General features: G+C 42.0%; 1 protein-coding gene across 2 annotated transcripts in view; it reads right to left on the bottom strand.

Moving 5' to 3' along the window:
* Window positions 1–19,061, bottom strand: part of LOC139573860 (mannosyl-oligosaccharide 1,2-alpha-mannosidase IA-like) — a 216,271-nt gene that overhangs the window by 50,636 nt on the left and 146,574 nt on the right. For both annotated transcript variants that reach the window (XM_071397788.1, XM_071397789.1), the window contains exon 4: window positions 10,628–10,708. In XM_071397788.1, the coding sequence (XP_071253889.1) occupies window positions 10,628–10,708 (81 nt within the window). The remainder of the gene's footprint in view (window positions 1–10,627; window positions 10,709–19,061) is intronic.

The raw sequence follows: 19,061 nt of genomic DNA, 5'->3' as shown, positions 1-19,061 counted from the left end.
GGGGTGGCATTTCTTTGAGGGGCCGCACAGCCCTCCATGTGCTCGCCAGAGGTAGCCTGACTGCCATTAGGTACCGAGATGAGATCCTCAGACCCCTTGTGAGACCATATGCTGGTGCGGTTGGCCCTGGGTTCCTCCTAATGCAAGACAATGCTAGACCTCATGTGGCTGGAGTGTGTCAGCAGTTCCTGCAAGAGGAAGGCATTGATGCTATGGACTGGCCCGCCCGTTCCCCAGACCTGAATCCAATTGAGCACATCTGGGACATCATGTCTCGCTCCATCCACCAACGCCACGTTGCACCACAGACTGTCCAGGAGTTGGCAGATGCTTTAGTCCAGGTCTGGGAGGAGATCCCTCAGGAGACCATCCGCCACCTCATCAGGAGCATGCCCAGGCGTTGTAGGGAGGTCATACAGGCACGTGGAGGCCACACACAGTACTGAGCCTCATTTAGACTTGTTTTAAGGACATTACATCAAAGTTGGATCAGCCTGTAGTGTGGTTTTCCACTTTAATTTTGAATGTGACTCCAAATCCAGACCTCCATGGGTTGATCAATTTGATTTCCATTGATAATTTTTGTGTGATTTTGTTGTCAGCACATTCAACTATGTAAAGAAAAAAGTATTTAATAAGAATATTTCATTCATACAGATCTAGGATGTGTTATTTTAGTGTTCCCTTTATTTTTTTGAGCAGTGTAGTTTGCTGATAGTATGACGATCTGTAGAGCATCTACAGATACAAAAATCTGGACTATCCAAGTAAAGTCTGACCGATTATTTTATGGGACAATATAAAAAGATGATTTGAAAAATAACATTTTATTGAGTAAATGTACGTATTGGCTCTCTTAGAGCGATGAAAATGTCATGAATTGAAGGTTATTTGTTGATGTGAAAATCCAAATGTACAGATGTTAAGGTTGTGTCATTAGATTTGGGGTGGGGTGAAAGAAATGTGGTCACAGAAATTCTGGCAAAAATAAATGGGGTCCCCACCGAAAACGTTTGAATACCACGGTGCGAGTGCATGGGAATAGAGCAATTCAGAATACTATCACACACACACACACAGACAGACACACATGCGCACACATGCACAGATGCCTCCCATTTAACAGAGCTTGGGGTTTCAGATGAAATCGCCATGTCCATGAAGAGGAGAGTAGTTGTACAGAGTTATCGGACTTACAGAATCTGCTGGCCAAAATGAATGGAATTTAGAGGACTTCACCCTAGTCAAGTGACCTTGCGCAGGTTAGATCTTGAACAAGCAGTACAATAAACTTCACAGCTGCATGTCGTGGACGGATGTGTACGGTAAACTCAAAGGGTTCTTCGGGCTGTCGCTATAGGATAAAACGGTTCTACCTCGAACCAAAAGGGTTCTACCTCGAACCAAAAGGGAACAAAAAAGGGTTATTCAAAGGGTTCTCCTATGGCGACAGCCGAAGAATCTTTTAAGGTTGTAGATTGCACCTTTTTTCTAAGAGGGTACATCAGTATACGAACAGGACAACCTGAGTGAAACAGAGCTTGAAGAATACAGCATATAACAGAAAACAACCATTCAGCATTGTGGTTAGAGCACTGTCCAGAGAGAGCCCTTTATGCAAGGTACTTAACCTGGGGGCGGTGGTCTAACTGTAAGCCAAGGACCCCCGTGGGTCTCTATCTGCCCAGCAACAGACACAATCATACCAAAAGCATTATTAATGGTTAGGGTGTTACTCTGGCCTAATCTAAACACTTCTCACTTCTCCACCTCAACCCCCAAGGAGTCATCATTGTTCTCCAACATCAATTTACCATCAGGGGCTGCAGAATGTCCTCCAGTGAAACTGGTTCTGCTGTCCCGTAATAAACTCATGCTGCAGAGACAACATTTCGAGAGCTTGTGACTATAAGGTTCCATCTGCAAAAAGCTGTTTCTGAGATAATTGGCTTTAAAGTTCCGAACCCTCATTAGTTTGAATGGTGTATTCTTTTGGATTTAACAACATGAATTGGTGTATTTAGAGTACTACACTCAACAAAAAAAGAAACATACATTTTTCAGGACCCTGACTTTTAAAGATAATTCGAAAAATCCAAATAACTTCACAGATCTTCATTGTAAAGGGTTTAAACACTGTTTCCCATGCTTGTTCAATGAACCATAAACAATTAATGAACATGCACCTCTGGAACGGTCGTTAAGACACTAATAGCTTACAGACGGTAGGCAATTAAGGTCACAGTTATGAAAACTTAGGACACTAAAGAGGCCTTTTTACTGACTCTGAAAAACACCAAAAGAAAGATGCCCAGGGTCCCTGCTCATCTGCGTGAACGTGCCTTAGTCATGCTGCAAGGAGGCATGAGGACTGCAGATGTGGCCAGGGAGATAAATTGCAATGTCCGTACTGTGAGACGCCTAAGACAGCGTTACAGGGAGACAGGACGGACAGCTGATCGTCCTCGCAGTGGCAGACCACGTGTAACAACATGTGCACTGGATCGGTACATCCGAACATCACACCTGCGGGACAGGTACAGGATGGCAACAACAACTGCCCGAGTTACACCAGGAACGCACAATCCCTCCATCAGTGCTCAGACTGTCGCAATAGGCTGAGAGAGGCTGGACTGAGGGCTTGTAGGCCTGTTGTAAGGCAGGTCCTCACCAGACATCACCGGCAACAACGTTGCCTATGGGCACAAACCCACCGTCGCTGGACCAGACAGGACTGACAAAAAGTGCTCTACACTGACGAGTCGTGGTTTTGTCTCACCAGGGGTGATGGTCAGATTCGCGTTTATTGTCGAAGGAATGAGCGTTACACCAAGGCCTGTACTCTGGAGCGGGTTTGGAGGTCGATTTGGAGGTGGAGGGTCCGTCATGGTCTGGGGCGGTGTGTCACAGCATCATCGAACTGAGCTTGTTGTCATTGCAGGCAATCTCAACGCTGTGTGTTACAGGGAAGACATCCTCCTCCCTCATGTGATACCCTTCCTGCAGGCTCATCCTGACATGACCCTCCAGCATGACAATGCCACCAGCCATACTGCTCGTTCTGTGCGTGATTTCCTGCAAGACAGGAATGTCAGTGTTCTGCCATGGCCAGCGAAGAGCCCGGATCTCAATCCCATTGAGCACATCTGGGACCTGTTGGATCGGAGGGTGAGGGCTAGGGCCATTCCCCCCAGAAATGTCCGGGAACTTGCAGGTGCCTTGGTGGGAGAGTGGAGTAACATCTCACAGCAAGAACTGGCAAATCTGGTGCAGTCTATGAGGAGGAGATGCACTGCAGTACTTAATGCAGCTGGTGGCCACACCAGATACTGACTGTTAATTAAATTGCCAAAATGATATAGCCATATTAGCTTACTCCTGTCTATACAGAAATAAATAAAATAATAAAAAATAGGCTACTCCACCAGAAAGCATGATTTGGCCACAGAGGATCATTAGCTTCTTTAATAAAAAAATTGCATAGGGCATTACATTTCGGAAGAGTGCGCGGCAAATACCAAATAGATGATTGTTGAGTTGCGACTGTCAGTGAAAAGCAGAGAGACCCAGGCAAGCATATCTCCAAAATGTAAAAATACAATTGTGGAAAAACTGTTTGTCTTTTAGTTTAAAAAAATCTGAATTTAATTGAGCCCACAAGTGGAGAACATGGGCCATATCCCAGATGAGTGTGCACAATTCACTGTCTTTATCATTGGGTCAGTGCCACTTGGTTGTTTTTCTAGGACAATCATTTTCTCCTCCAGATTAGATGGAGGTCATATTGTATTTGTCTCTGCTTTCGTAAGCCTAACATATGGATATGTTTATTGATCTGTTTGTCAGTGTGAGGAGAGTTGGCTACCCTGTCATTTTAGGACACTATTCTACTGTCTCCAGTCATACATAGTGTAAGAGAATTGCATAAAATGTGTTTGTAAAAGGCCAACATTTTCCTGGGCAAAGGACAAGAAATGTGGGCGACCTGATATAGCCTAGGCCTACTCTAAGCCACTCCACGCTGCATTAAATAGTACTTTTTGAGAACAGTAATCGAGTTATATATGCTCTGCATTGAATAGTCTTTTTTGAGAACAGTGACTCGATCACTGTTCTCAAAAAAGACTATTCGATCACTGTTTTCAAAAAGTACTATTTAATGCAGCGCATAGTGCATAGTGGCTTAGAGTAGCCTAAATCTTGACTATCCGATCTAATAATCACATTAGGAATAGTAGGCTATCTTACATAAGTCTGCAAATGCGAGGATGCATGGAATGCTTTAATATAAAGGTGCATTTTTATGGTGAATATTAGCTTCCCCAAACTTGAAACCCATGTGAATAACTGCCCACATTTACTTTTCCTCAGCCAACAAGACAAGAAACGCACAGCAACATCAATAGCCTATGTCAATCTACTATATCCCCCATTGTAGAAAAGTTTACCTATTCTATTGGTCAGATGTCATTCTGTGCTAGAAAGAATAGCCTATACCAAACAGATTCTGGGACAGTTGTGGGACGATAGATTCCAAATTCATACAACAAGTATGCCTAGGCTACATTAAAAAATGCAACGGATCAGAAAGTTAAGCATAAAATGTTGATAAACAATTATTTCTTCAAATTATAAACGCGGCAATGCCGCTATGCGCTAATGTTCCTTCCATTATGCAATTAGCAGGAAAACACCATTGTGAGCGGTTTCATGTGACAGAGATGAAAATATCCGTTATAAATACTGATTTCAATAGTATATGGAAGTCTTTCTAAAATAATTGCCTGCACGTTTAGTTGGATTTTAGCTCGGCTACTTTGAAGCAAGGTAAGATATTCCTCATAATAAAAATGTTCAAGTTCCAAACAATTAAGTATCTGTTTTCTCATTGCAAAGTGGTCTGTGACATACTGAAGCCTGCCTAGTTGCCTATGCACTTAAATGGCGAATGGGAAGCCCGCTTTGATTACCAGTTGATATATAAAAATAGTAGCTCTTTTTAATCGTGGCCATTGTTTCGTTTTTTTTTTTACACTCAATTGCCTTTAGAATTGTTGTGCAATGATTGTGTTTATTAAAGCACATGTTTCACTCCAGTAGCAACAAACAGCTGTTTGAGCTGCATCAGCATCTCTTGTGCTACATCGACTGTTATTTCAGTCAATGAATATGCTAAATCAGACATTATTTCGCAATGGGATTGGCCAGTGGCAATTTTATTTAGCAGCTTTCCATTTTTTTGGGGGGCGGGGTTGGCTATTACCAGCCAACGGAAACCCTGGTACACACACACACACCTGTACGGATCCCTCCTTTTCATTGTCTAAAGTGATTCCTGCTAACTTTAGAATGTTTCCAGAAAAAGGTGGCTTCTCAATTTGCCTCTCTTATCATGTGTGGAGGGAAAAGCAGGAGAAGAGGGGTGGCGGTTGGAGACGGATCAAATAAATATCGCTCCAGGAGACCCGTTGTCATGGGCCAGGCAGTGTGGAATGGGATGGCACACCGTAACCCAATAGCACTACACAACCTCAAACGAAGAATGTGAGGGAGAACACACTTCTGTACTTCACTCAACTGTATGATGTCCATATTAGGACATCATATTACAAGACGTAGCATGTAGAGGTAACTGCCAAAATAATGGAAACACTTGAGTTAAAACCTCTTGGCAATAGGGGGTGCTATTTGCACTCTGTAATAATTTCGTTCCCAAATTAAACTGCCTCGTACTCAATTCTTGCTCGTACAATATGCATATTATTATTACTATTGGATAGAAAACACTCTCTAGTTTCTAAAACCGTTTGAATTATTTCTCTGAGTGAAACAGAACTCATTCTGCAGCTCACTTCCTGTCAAGAAGTGAGATTTCTGAAATTGAGGTCTCTGTTCCAGGGTCGGTTTATAAATTCCCTTATAAGCTATGGGGCTACATGCACTGCATACGCCTTCCCCTAGATGTCAGTAAGCGGTGAGACTTTGAATGGAGCGGATAGCACCATCTGGGGGAGTATAAAACCTCTTGGAACGGAAGTACCGACCTTTTCGACGAGGCGCCTGACGCATGAGGGAAACCGGCATGGCGTCTTCAAAAGCTTTCGGTTTAGCAGTTCTTTATCTCCGGCTCTGATTTAATTTGTTTTTTGTCTTAAAAACTTCATAAGGTAGTTAATTTAAACCGACTTATAGCAGTTTATAGCAGTTTATTGCGATTTTCCTGGATTTCTTTGTGATGCGCTTTCACGAGTTGGACACCTCTCCAGTGGGTGGCTAACGTTAGCGGCTATTTCGACAGGACAAGAGGACATCTTTCAACCCAAAGACGATTGTTCTGGAGAAAGGACACCTTGCCCAAGATTCTGATGGAAGCTCAGCTAATAGTAAGCAGTCTTTATGCTGTTAATTCGTACTTATGTTGACAAATGTCAAATAATAATTCCGCCATGAATTATGGTGCGGTCTCGCTTTAGCGCACGCTGTATTGCGCAGTAACGTTAATTTTAAAAATCTAACACAGCGATTGCATTAAGAACTAATTTATCTTTCATTTGCTGTCCAACTTGTATTTTTTAGTGAAGTTTATGAATAGTTTTCGATTAGAATAGGTGCCTCTCCAAGATGGCGCCGGACAGATTGCTTGAAGTTTTGGCCACTAATCACATTGTATAACCACAATTTGTGCCGCTAAATATGCACATTTTCGAACAAACTCTATATGCATTGTGTAATATGATGTTATAGGACTGTCATCTGAAGAATTCTGAGAAGGTTAGTGAAAAAATTTATATCTTTTGGTGGTTTATACGTTATCCCTATGTTTGGCTTGAATCAATGCTGTTGTGATGTTTGCTATTGTGGTAAGCTAATATAACGCTATATTGTGTTTTCGCTGGATTCACAAGATCTGTGTCTTTCAATTGCTGTACGCTGTGTATTTTTAAGAAATGTTTTATGATGAGTAATTAGTTAATACACGTTGCTCTCTGTAGTTATTCTAGTCGCTTTGGTGAGAGTTGTGATGGTGGCTGCAATGGTAAACTATGATTTATACCTGAAATATGCACATTTTTCTAACAAAACATATGCTATACAATAAATATGTTATCAGACTGTCATCTGATGAAGTTGTTTCTTGGTTAGTGGCTATTTATATCTTTATTTGGTCGAATTTGTGATAGCTACTGATGGAGTAAAAAACTGGTGAAGTAAAAAAAGTGGTGTCTTTTGCTAACGTGGTTAGCTAATAGATTTACATATTGTGTCTTCCCTGTAAAACATTTTAAAAATCAGAAATGATGGCTGGATTCACAAGATGTGTATCTTTCATCTGGTGTCTTGGACTTGTGATTTAATCATATTTAGATGCTAGTATTTACTTGTGACGCTATGCTAGGCTATGCTAGTCAGCTTTTTTACTGATGGGGGTGCTCCCGGATCCGGGTTTGGGAGGAATTAGAGGTTAATGAGGTTATACAAAACATATTGAATGCAGCTGTTTCCACACAAGTGTGTTTCCTGAGTTAATAAGTGTCATCATGTATAAAAATGCTGGGCAGGCCATTATTTTGGCTACCATGGCTATGGATAACAATGCCCCCATCCACAGGCTCGAGTGGCCACTGAATGGTTTGATGAAATGAAAACAATGTAAACCATTTGCCGTGGACGTCTCAGTCACCAGATCTCAACACTTACGAGAGATTATGGAGCGGCGCCTGAGACGGCGCTTTCCACCACCATCAACAAAACACCAAATTATAGAAATTCTTGTTGAAGAGTGGTGTCACAGCCCTCCAATAGAGTTCCAGACACTTGTAGAATCTATGCCAAGTTGCGTTGAAGCTGTTCTGGCTCATGGTGGCCCAAAACCCTATTAAGACACTATGTTGGTGTTTCCTTTATATTGGCAGCAGTGGAGGTCAAGTGACGTTTAAGATGAGAGAGGACCATTTTTTTTCATGAGCATGGCCTTATTTCTATTACAGCCTATTAGATGACTGTCATTCATATTCCATTCACCCAGTTCAATGTAACTGCGATAGGTTGAGGCTACTACATGATACTCAAAATGTTCCTATGCCCATCATGAGGTTGCAACAACCTAGCCTATGAATGAAAGTTTACAACGTAGATGCACACAGGTCGAGAGAAACATTTGAGGAGGCATGGACAGACAGTGACACATTCAATACCGCCTTGCACACTCTTGCCTGCATCTAGTTGATATAGGGTGTAATCATTAGTCCAACAGTTGCAAACGATAGTTTCTATTGGACAAATGTAGGTATGTTTATATCCGTTTTGTTCCGTTTAAGAAACAGAATCGGCGGAATGAATACACCCCTGATCACACGTAAACACAGTTCACTTTCATAAAATCCACTTTGTATTCCTTCTCGCATCTATGCGCTCTCCTCCTCTCATCTTTTCCCTTCGTCGCTGGTGGACGTCAATGCACAACACATCAGCTGTATGTGACCAAGCGAAAAAACCTTTCCAAACCAAATAATATCATAACTGCTACACGCAGCCTACATCGTTGTCACCATATTAGCAAAAGTATTGTCATAGTCAACATAGCTAATAGAACTAACATGTTATTAAACCTGCTACAATCATGCAGTAACGTTACAGTGTACAGTCAGTAAGCAGTTTAGCACTTACACTGGCGGACCCCGGTGGCAATACATTTGTAAAACCAAAAGCTTATCTTGACTTGGAGGAGTTCCAGTGTTGTGTTGGATAGTCATAGCCAGCTAGCTAACATAGCATCCCTCTGTTTGAGCAGGGTGTTTGAGTAGGCTAAACTAGCGAGCTGCATTTGCTAGCTTAGTAAAGGAAACTGAAAGTGAAAAAAAAAGTATGAAATATCTCTCTCTCACTTTCTTGCTTCTCCTTCATTTTGGAATAAATGTATTTGTTAAAAACTGTTAAACTATTGTCATTCTCTCTCTTTGAGTCAACTACTCACCACGTGTTATGCACTGCAGTGCTAGCTAGCTGTATCTTACGCTTTCAGTACTAGATTCATTCTCTGATCCTTTGATTGGGTGGACAACATGTCAATTTATGCTGCAAGAGCTCTGATAGGGTGGAGGACGTCCTCTGGAAGTTGTCAAAATTACTGTGTAAGTCTATGGAAGGGGTGAGAACCATGAGCCTCCTAGGTTTTGTATTGAAGTCAATGTACCCAGAGGAGGGCGGAAGCTAGCTGTCCTATACCATGGTGCTACCCTACAGAGGGCTGTTGAGGCTACTGTAGACCTTCATTGCAAAATAGTATGTTTTAATCAATTATTTGGTGTCGTGATTATATTTAGTATTGTTTTATCTAAAAAGGATAACTTTTCAAATGTAAAAAAAATGTAACATCTGAAAATCACCGAGGAGGATGGTCCTCCCCATCCTCCTCTGAGGAGCCTCCACTGATTGGCAGTTACCTTGTACAGTATGTCCTAATATGTACTTACAGCAGCGAGAAATGGCACAGAAAACAAACACAAATGCCAGTGTGATCTCCAATGCAGCTTGAGGAGTGACAGACTATGAGAAGGGATGTAAGGGCTGGATGTAAGGGCTGCCTATAGCAATTTTACTCATCTGATCGCATTTGCATTTCACAAGGTGAATTTAAAGTGCATTTGACAACGTCTAATCAGATTCTATCCTCCTCATCTCCAAACACAAGAGAGAGAAATGAAGGAAGATATGAGGAAAGCTTCCTAGGCAAACAGACAATTTGTTTGCCAACTTTTGATTAATTTGAACATTTACACTGTATGCCCTTTCAAAGAGCAATTTACTACAAGAAGTAAAACCATTAATAATTGCAATGGGTATAACCAATGATGACAGTTGTGTGTGAATTAATTTAACCTTAAGCAACAGGCATCCACACCAAAAATCAAAACTGAGCTTAGTGCTTTGTGGGCTGTATGGTGATATATTTTGACAATATTGATTTTACACACTGTTCTTTTCCACATATATTCATATTTCATGAACATTCCACCAAAGAGAAATGTTGTGCTTTCTCTCCCTGACTCACTCAGCCTCCAAGTCAATGTCCATTAAGCCGACTCAAGTGCTCATATGTCATTGGATTTGTTTTCCATTAATTTGGCATCAGCATGGATTGTCCCCACTTCATCTGAGCAGCCTAGAGCATCATGGCATGTACCATGCTTGGGCAGATGCTATTTTCTATCGCATGCTTTGACCTCCACTCTGTGCAGAGGATCACATGTGGGTGAGTGCAGATATGTGCCTGCGCTGTATGTCTGTGACAGTCATGTGGTCATGCTGGGAAAAGGGCATGTGGGAGTTATGTGAGCTGAGAAATGTTTTATACACTGTGTCTATGTGATGAGATTTCCTGTTTCTCTGTGTGTGTGTGTGTGTGTGTGTGTGTGTGTGTGTGTGTGTGTGTGTGTGTGTGTGTGTGTGTGTGTGTGTGTGTGTGTGTGTGTGTGTGTGTGTGTGTGTGTGTGTGTGTGTGTGTGTGTGTGTGTGTGTGTGTTATTCCACACAACTCCTTCATCATTCAAACCGCAGGGCCAAATCTCAATAAAGGAAGAGACATGTTCCTAAATGGAGGGGTATAATAGACATTGATGAATCTTACTTCCTCTCCCGTCAGGTAGTACGCAGAGAGCAGCCCACCGACGTAACGGATATTCACCTCGAAGAGAGAAGCCTCGCCGTTCTGTAAGAGAGAGATCACACGGAATCAGAGGTGGAATACCCCCGTTCAGGACACAGCCCAATCTCATAAATGACAAGTCAAAATAACTCATATTTCTATCAACAGTCGCATGGCAACACCAACCAATCAGTCGTGTGACGCTATAGAGTTTAAAAACATAATCAATAATTAATAAACCTAAATATTTAATTGATCAATAATAATTAATGAGATTTTGATGTTTGCGCTGTTGAGCCATAGAAACACGGCAGAAATCCATATGTGAAGATCTCTTCACAGTGATAAAAGTGATACAAATGAATGGAAAACGCGTTGCCCATTGAAACAGTGGAGTTATGCATACTGTTATACAGTAGCAGTTAGCTAGAGAGTAGGCTTGTTCCATCTTAGAACTAGTATTGCTTTCCATCCATGGCCCTATAAGATTCCATGTATATACGTTAAATAAAGACTCTAGAAAGGAATATTTCAATAAAGCCAGGGAAGAGAGTCAAAGGCTTGCGATAATGTTCGCTGCAGTTTTACTCACTCTTATGTCTAAGGATGTTTCGAACCACGGAGAGGCTGTCGATTCTCCTCTGGCAGCCTTAGAAAATATACACCGTCTAGTTCATTGATGACTCTCCACTCTTAACTCTTTTTCGTGTTTTCTCATCACATCGCGGTCTTTCCTATTCTCTTTGTTGTGAGTTCCAGGATTTGAAAGTGGCGAAACGGTGCTAGGCTTTCCTTCTCCATCTCCTGGTATGTCTGGCTCAACACAACTATCCAGGACAGGATGGTGCAACTGGGTTAAGATTAAGATGTCAGAATACACCATCTCAGAGTGCAATTAGTGCTCTGTCAAATATATTATTATAGCTCCTGGAGCGATTTGCTGTTCGCCAACGTCAGACAGAGTTTATCAACGCCCTGCTCCATATGTTACGGGATATTAAGTTAAGAGGTGTTAAGCACTAACACGTGTCCCTGAATGAGATGGCGGTATGTCACCATAATTACAGACACTCATTCTCGCCCGAGGTTGAGGTGACGATGGTGCTTATTGACTTGGGGACCCCTCAAGAAGGAAATTGCTATCTCAAGAAGCCACGATAAGGAACGTGTAATTGGGTGCTACTGGAGAGGGTAATTACATCCAATCTAGAACCTGAGTAAAGATGTGGAGCGACTTTCTCTGGCATCATCCCAACTCTATCGTTTTCCACTATACATTTGTACACACCGTATGAGAAACTCACAAAGTAAAGTCATGTACTTTTAAAACGTTTTCAAGAGATGAGTGTTAGTTTGGCATTCTACAAAGTTGTTCAATTCTAGTCTTACACTATGTATTTATTAGGTCATGACTACCCGGCTAATGTGCGACTGAGAAGTTGGCCACTTTTCTTTCAAGACAGTTTAACCAGTTCAATTCTGTAAGACAAACTGCCAATCTTCTGCCATGGTGACCCAGCGGAGGAGTGGCCGTTCCACAATGGTGGTGATTAGGGACAGACTTTTAATTTGTCACCAGTGATGGTGGCACTTTGGCAAGGACAGCCATAAGGTACAATGAGGGGAATGTAACGGTGACTACGGTTCAACTGATCTGACTCACGCTACCAAATACAAGCCTTGTAAATCACTCTTCAAACGTCTCATGAAAGTTAATTTAGTACGAGTGGCTTATTCCAGAGGCTTCGATGCTGATGGGGTCCATTGATAACGAAATTCCTATTATACAAGCCTTTCAAAAACATTTCATTAAAACACATTTTTGTGCTTAATTTGCTGTTTGTTCTGCCAGATGTTTTCCAGTCACTTATCTCCCAATATAACACTGTTCATTTGCATCACGGGGAATTATTAGGTCTTGCATCTGCGTTCCAAGACCACACACTCTCCACTGCAAACAAAGCAGATCGCCTTGGGAACGCTCAACGCTAAAACCCACGGTAACCACTTCAACTGAAAGAAATGGGATTAAATCGCAGCATCACACACATACAGTATTGTCATGGGAGAAACAATAAAAAACAAATAAATCCAAAGTCTCCCCAGAAGGCTTTTCACGGGAATATATAAAAAGCAATGTGTGCCCATCTAATTGCTCCACTTTTCCAGTGCTGTGCAGAGTGGAAAATAAAATCAGGTGAAGGAAGGAATAAAGGCAAGCCTGTTGGTTATCATTCCCTGCCTTTCTCTCCTCCCTCTGCGCAGCAGTGCGTCTAATTAGAAGACAACACAGGGCTGTCAGAGTTAACACGCCGGCTCTAACTGCCTCGGTTTCTGCCACCCAGAAGATCTTTCTGCTTTTGATCCTCTCTCTGTTGTAAGAGCACTCCCACCTCCAGTACTGTACATACTGTGTAGAAGGAGTTGCACTATTCAAATAAATGATTCGTCTGGGATCGGGCTGTGTCATAAAAATTTGGTCAGCCGGTTATTGTCATGCAAAAGACTGCCGGTCTCACGGTAATTGATCGTTAATTAACATAAACCCGTTTAACATCTCCAGGCCTGCACCCATACAAGCCGCTGATGAGCGCCTTCGGAACATCTACATTTTAAAAAGTCTAATAAATCAATTGAATATACACCATCACAATACATCCATTATTTATTTTAGGCAGGTCTAAAGAAACATTATGATATGAAGAAAATGTATTTCAGAAGAACAGAATGCGAGTTGGCCTACTGTATGTTATCTGGCTATGTGCCATGCCATAGGCAGTAGGTAGGCTTGTTCATTTAGCAGACAAGATATGCTTATAAGTCCAGTGGCATTATTTTATATTATATGATTAGGTTGCATGAATTCATAGTAAGAAGAATATAATTGAACTTAGCTGAATTAAATAGAAAGAATATTCTTCCCATTCCGGAGCGAGATTTTCTGTTAAGTAATTATTTGAAACAGGACCTACAGTATACGCTAGATCTATAGTTATTTGGCAACTTTAGTTGTGAATGATACAAACCTTAGAATGCCTTAGAAATCAAAAGATAAACGCAGCAAAAAAAGAAATGTCCTCTGACTGTCAACTGCGTTTATTTTCAGAAAACTTAACATGTGTAAATAGTTGTATGAACATAACAAGATTCAACAACTGAGACATAAAACTGAACAAGTTCCACAGACATGTGACTAACAGAAATTGAAAAATATGTCCCTGAACAAAGGGGGGGTCAAAAGTAACAGTCAGTATCTGGTGTGGCCACCAGCTGCATTAAGTACTGCAGTGCATCTCCTCCTCATGTATTGCACCAGATTTGCCAGTTCTTGCTGTGAGATGTTACTCCACTCTTCCACCAAGGTACCTGCAAGTTCCCGAACATTTCTGGGGGGAATGGCCCTAGCCCTCACCCTCCGATCCAACAGGTCCCAGACGTGCTCAATGGGATTGAGATCCGGGCTCTTCGCTGGCCATGGCAGAACACTGACATTCCTGTCTTGCAGGAAATCTCGCACAGAACGAGCAGTATGGCTGGTGGCATTGTCATGCTGGAGGGTCATGTCAGGATGAGCCTGCAGGAAGGGTATCACATGAGGGAGGAGGATGTCTTCCCTGTAATGCACAGCGTTGAGATTGCCTGCAATGACAACAAGATCAGTCCGGTGATGCTGTGACACACCGCCCCAGACCATGATGGACCCTCCACCTCCAAATCGATCCCGCTCCAGAGTACAGGCCTTGGTGTAACGCTCATTCCTTCGACGATAAACGTGAATCCAACCATCACCCCTGGTGAGACAAAACCGCAACTCTTCAGTGAAGAGCACTATTTGCCGGTCCAGCGACGGTGGGTTTGTGCCCATAGGCGACGTTGTTGCCGGTGATGTCTGGTGAGGACCTGCCTTACAACAGGCCTACAAGCCCTCAATCCAGCCTCTCTCAGCCTATTGCGGACAGTCTGAGCACGGATGGAGGCATTGTGCGTTCCTGGTGTAACTCGGGAAGTTGTGTTGCCATCCTGGGCATCTTTCTTTTGGTGTTTTTCAGAGTCAGTAGAAAGGCCTCTTTAGTGTCCTAAGTTTTCATACCTGTGACCTTAATTGCCTACCGTCTGTAAGTTCCACAGGTGCATGCTCATTAATTGTTTATGGTTCATTGAACAAACATTGGAAACAGTGTTTAAACCGTTTACAATGAAGATCTGGGAAGTTATTTGGATTTTTACGAATTATCTTTGAAAAACAGGGTCCTGAAAAAGGGACGTTTCTTTTTTTGCTGAGTTTATATGGGATGCATGATGCGACTTTAGGCTATTGACGATTTGCAAAGTTCCTTGCCTCAGGCTGCACACACTGTTTTCTCATGAAGTGATCATATTTTCACCCATCAGACTATTCTCAATTTAATCTTGTCTTTACTAATATGTCAAATTAGTTTAGATGTAGAACTGCCCATTATCAAATAGGCAGGAAAGGATGCAAGATTTTAAAAAATACATGTCATCCATTCACTCGAATAGCGAATGGAGGCCACTTTCCTGCCATTCCTTTCACTCATGACGGGTAGGCTACTCTGGTTATTTCTCGGCGTGACAGGTGATATTCAGCACAAACTCTGTATGCCATGAGCTCTCCAACCCTGTTCCTGCAGCTACCCAATGCTTAATTTGGGAAACCAAGTGAAATATGTTCCGGAACATTGATAGTAACCGTTGACAGCCCCTCTCTCTGCACCTGGAGAAAGGAATGAAGGAGAGACGGGAGGAGATGGAAACGCACGGTGGCGAGATATTAATATAAAAAATGCCCTATTACTTGGCTATTTAAAATCAAATACACATTTGTAGGTCAATTTGTTAAATTTAGGGTAGAACAATTATATACCAAAGATATAGTTTTTTAAAAATGTTTATCTGCCAAGCGTAATATGTGGTAGGCTATGTATTGTATAACGGCACAATCATTACTTTAATTACATTTTCCGTTCGGGCTCGGGCTCATAATAGGCCTATGCGTATGCATAATCTATTTGTGTTTTGAACGAATCATCACTTTAGAAAGCACTGTCCATTTCGTTATGTTAGGCTTTGAAACAACATCCACAATGGTCATGTTTTCCACTCAGTTTCAACCTGCTGTTGAACTTCTTTCTTCAAATTGATCCTCACAGTGAAGTGAGTTTTAAAAGCATGATACTGTTTTGATGAAAAGTGTTTGATGTGATTTCCGATGGCATTTGCATTGATGTCAGAGTGGTTAGAGGGTCAACAGAGCCCTGAGTACCAGGCCAATAGGACCTGATCGTCGTTAGCCAGTTGGATACTACTTACCAACGCATGTCCACAGTGCATAAGAGGAGATACCGTGACTCAACGGTCCTATAGGATTTTACTGTGGTCATGACTCATGACTGCCGGTGTGGCGGTAAAACTCTCACCGCAACAGCCCTAATCCCGGATTGGTTTAATATGGTCATGTCGAGTAGGTCTGACTCTTTGTCCCTCACTGCATATTCCAAATGCAATTGGGTTATTTCATAAAGCAGCTGACCAATAATGTAGCTACACAACAGAACATGGATCCAATGTGGACTTACACTACCGTTCAAAAGTTTGGGGTCACTTAGAAATTTCCTTGCAGCTTCATTGAATAGTACCCGCAAAACACCAGTCTCAACGTCAACAGTGAAGAGGCGACTTAGGGAATCTGGCCTTCTAGGCAGAGGTCCTCTATCCAGTGTCTGTGTTCTTTTGCCCATTGTAATCTTTTATTTTTATTGGCTAGTCTGAGATTTGGCTTTTTCTTTGCCATTCGGCATAGAATACCAGCATCCCGGTGTCGCCTCTTCACTGTTGACGTTGAGACTGGTGTTTTGCGGGTACTATTTAATGAAGCTGCCAGTTGAGGACTTGTGAGGTGTCTGTTTCTCAAACTAGACACTCTAATGTACTTGTCCTCTTGCTCAGTTGTGCACCGGGGCCTCTCACTCCTCTTTCTATTCTGGTTGGAGCCAGCTTGCACTGTTCGGTGAAGGGAGTAGAACACAGCGTTGTACAAGATTTCAGTTTCTTGGCATTTCTCAGAACAAGAATAGACTGATGAGTTTCAGAAGAAAGTTATTTGATTCTGGCCATTTTGAGCCTGTAATCAAACCCATAAATGCTGATGCTCCAGATACTCAACTAGTCTAAAGAAGGACAGTTTTATTGCTTCTTAAATAAATAAATAAACAGTTTTCAGCTGTGCTTGGATTAGCTAACACCATTGGAACACAGGAGTGATGGTTGCTGATAATGGGCCTCTGTACGCCTATGTAGATATTCCATTAAAATAAATCTGCCGTTTCCAGCTACAATAGTCATTTACAACATTAACAATGTCTGTACTGTATTTCTGATCAATTTGATGTTATTTTAATGTGCTTTTCTTTCAAAAACAAGGACATTTCTAAGTGACCCCAAACTTTTGAACGGTAGTGTAAGTGCTGTGTGTGTGTTGTCAATGCTACCAGATTGGCATAAAGAAATGGTGCTATCTCCCACAGCTGTGCCAACATGCGTAAAAGGAGGTTATGAAAAAAAAAATATTGCTGTTGTGCCTTGTTTCTGTTCTGCTTCAGTGTACAGTGTACAATGTTGTTGTCTGTGTTTGATGCTTGCTTTTCGGTTGGTGAGCATTCAACAAAGCATGGCACAGATTTTGATCACTCGCTCTGCCAAGATTAGACTGGGACATAAGCCTGATTGGCACTTCCGCTGTGCTTTCGTGTGCCAGGGGGGCAAATGAGACTGTTATCGAGGCCTGCAATGGACTGCTCAGGCAAAAATATAACATTAATGGTATGATTTAATCCTAATCCGGGGCTATCAGAGCCATTGGGTACACAACACACTGCACGTCCAGACTCTAGGATTCAAACCGGTGGCAAAATCAGCACTCGGAAACCAAGCAAATAGATTCATAGTATTGTGGGAAGCTGAACAGACAAGCTAGTATTTAAATAAGCAATCGGGGAGTAGATCACGCCTAAATCAAAGTTGGTGTTAAACCAACAGAGCTGTGATTTAACGCAACTTCACTAATTAGCACGGATTGATTATGAAAGGGACCAATTAGGTGGTGCCACTCAGGTACTCTTTCATCCACACACTGGGAGCTGTAATTCTGCTAATACCGTTGCTGTGAACAGAAGTTCCTCAGAACTCCTTCCTTTCCTGTCACCAACAGGATGTAAAGCCAGGGCTGTTTTTGAAAATGTACAGTAATTATGGGCTTGTTTAGCATCAAGCCCATAATTAGGCTGTCCTAGACACCGGAGCTTTAATGACTGCTAACCTCTGGACCATGCTAACCAACACGGCCTGGGGAAGGAAAGCTAAGGCTAATTTCTCACTACTAAAAGGGACACTTAGAGTAAGTCATGTTTGGGCCTTAACATGTTGTGACAGTGGTGACATCGTCACAAATTCAAAGACTGGTGGATTAGTAGATGCCATTGCTGATTAGCTGATTAGTCAGCTGACATTGAGATAGATTGGTTTGGAGACCTATAGAGTCTGAGCAAAGCATGAGGTAACTTCATTTCATTGAAGCACCTTTGCTCATTTACTGGATTATCATTGAAATTGTTATATAACGGCTGCTGAAAGAGGCTTCGCGAACTGAGTTAATGGAGATCAAAACAGAGTATGTGGTCCATCATTATTAGTAGGCCGTGTTCCCAGTAGTGCATTATTCTAATAGGCATCAGTGGAGTTCAGCTTTTTGAACTGGAGCTGAGACACAACAAAAACACAACATATCAAAAAGGTCTTGGGTTGTTATGGGTGGGAGGACACGTTTAACTTTTTCTCTAGTCATCAAAACAACCCAGGTCAAGAGTTCATGACCTTCCTGTTTAGTCTAGATGTGTTTTTATCGTTTATGTAAATACTGCCAGCCATTAGACTGTTAGCGGTGGAGTAGATGTGGTAGATCAAGTACTTTGATTTCAATGCAACACAATCACTCTGCCACCAGAGTTCCATTCTCTCCATGGTTGAGGGGGAAATAAAGAATCACTAATGTCTTACAGGCCAATGCATTACATACTTTATGAAAGTATATCCTATCCAACATGCATCTCTCAATTAAAATCAGCACGCATTAAAGCCTTCTGCATCAAAATATTAATTAGGGTGCGGAGGATGTAAACGAGAAAGCTCTCTCTCTCTCTCTCTCTCTCTCTCTCTCTCTCTCTCTCTCTTTCTCTCTCCACAATCAGACACACACCGACACATACACCCCCATGATACTGTCTTGTACCACATCTTCACTGAATACATTATGGCAAAATAAGAGACTGGCTAATAATAAATTAATGTCACTAGGGTGATAACGCTGAATAACAGCCCATCGTCCTCCTCTATCAGTCAG

This window comes from Salvelinus alpinus, chromosome 4 (genome assembly GCF_045679555.1).
Source record: "Salvelinus alpinus chromosome 4, SLU_Salpinus.1, whole genome shotgun sequence".
NCBI lineage: Eukaryota > Metazoa > Chordata > Actinopteri > Salmoniformes > Salmonidae > Salvelinus > Salvelinus alpinus.
The sequence above is the reverse complement of the archived record's forward strand: the minus strand, read 5'-3'. Positions and strand labels throughout refer to the sequence as shown.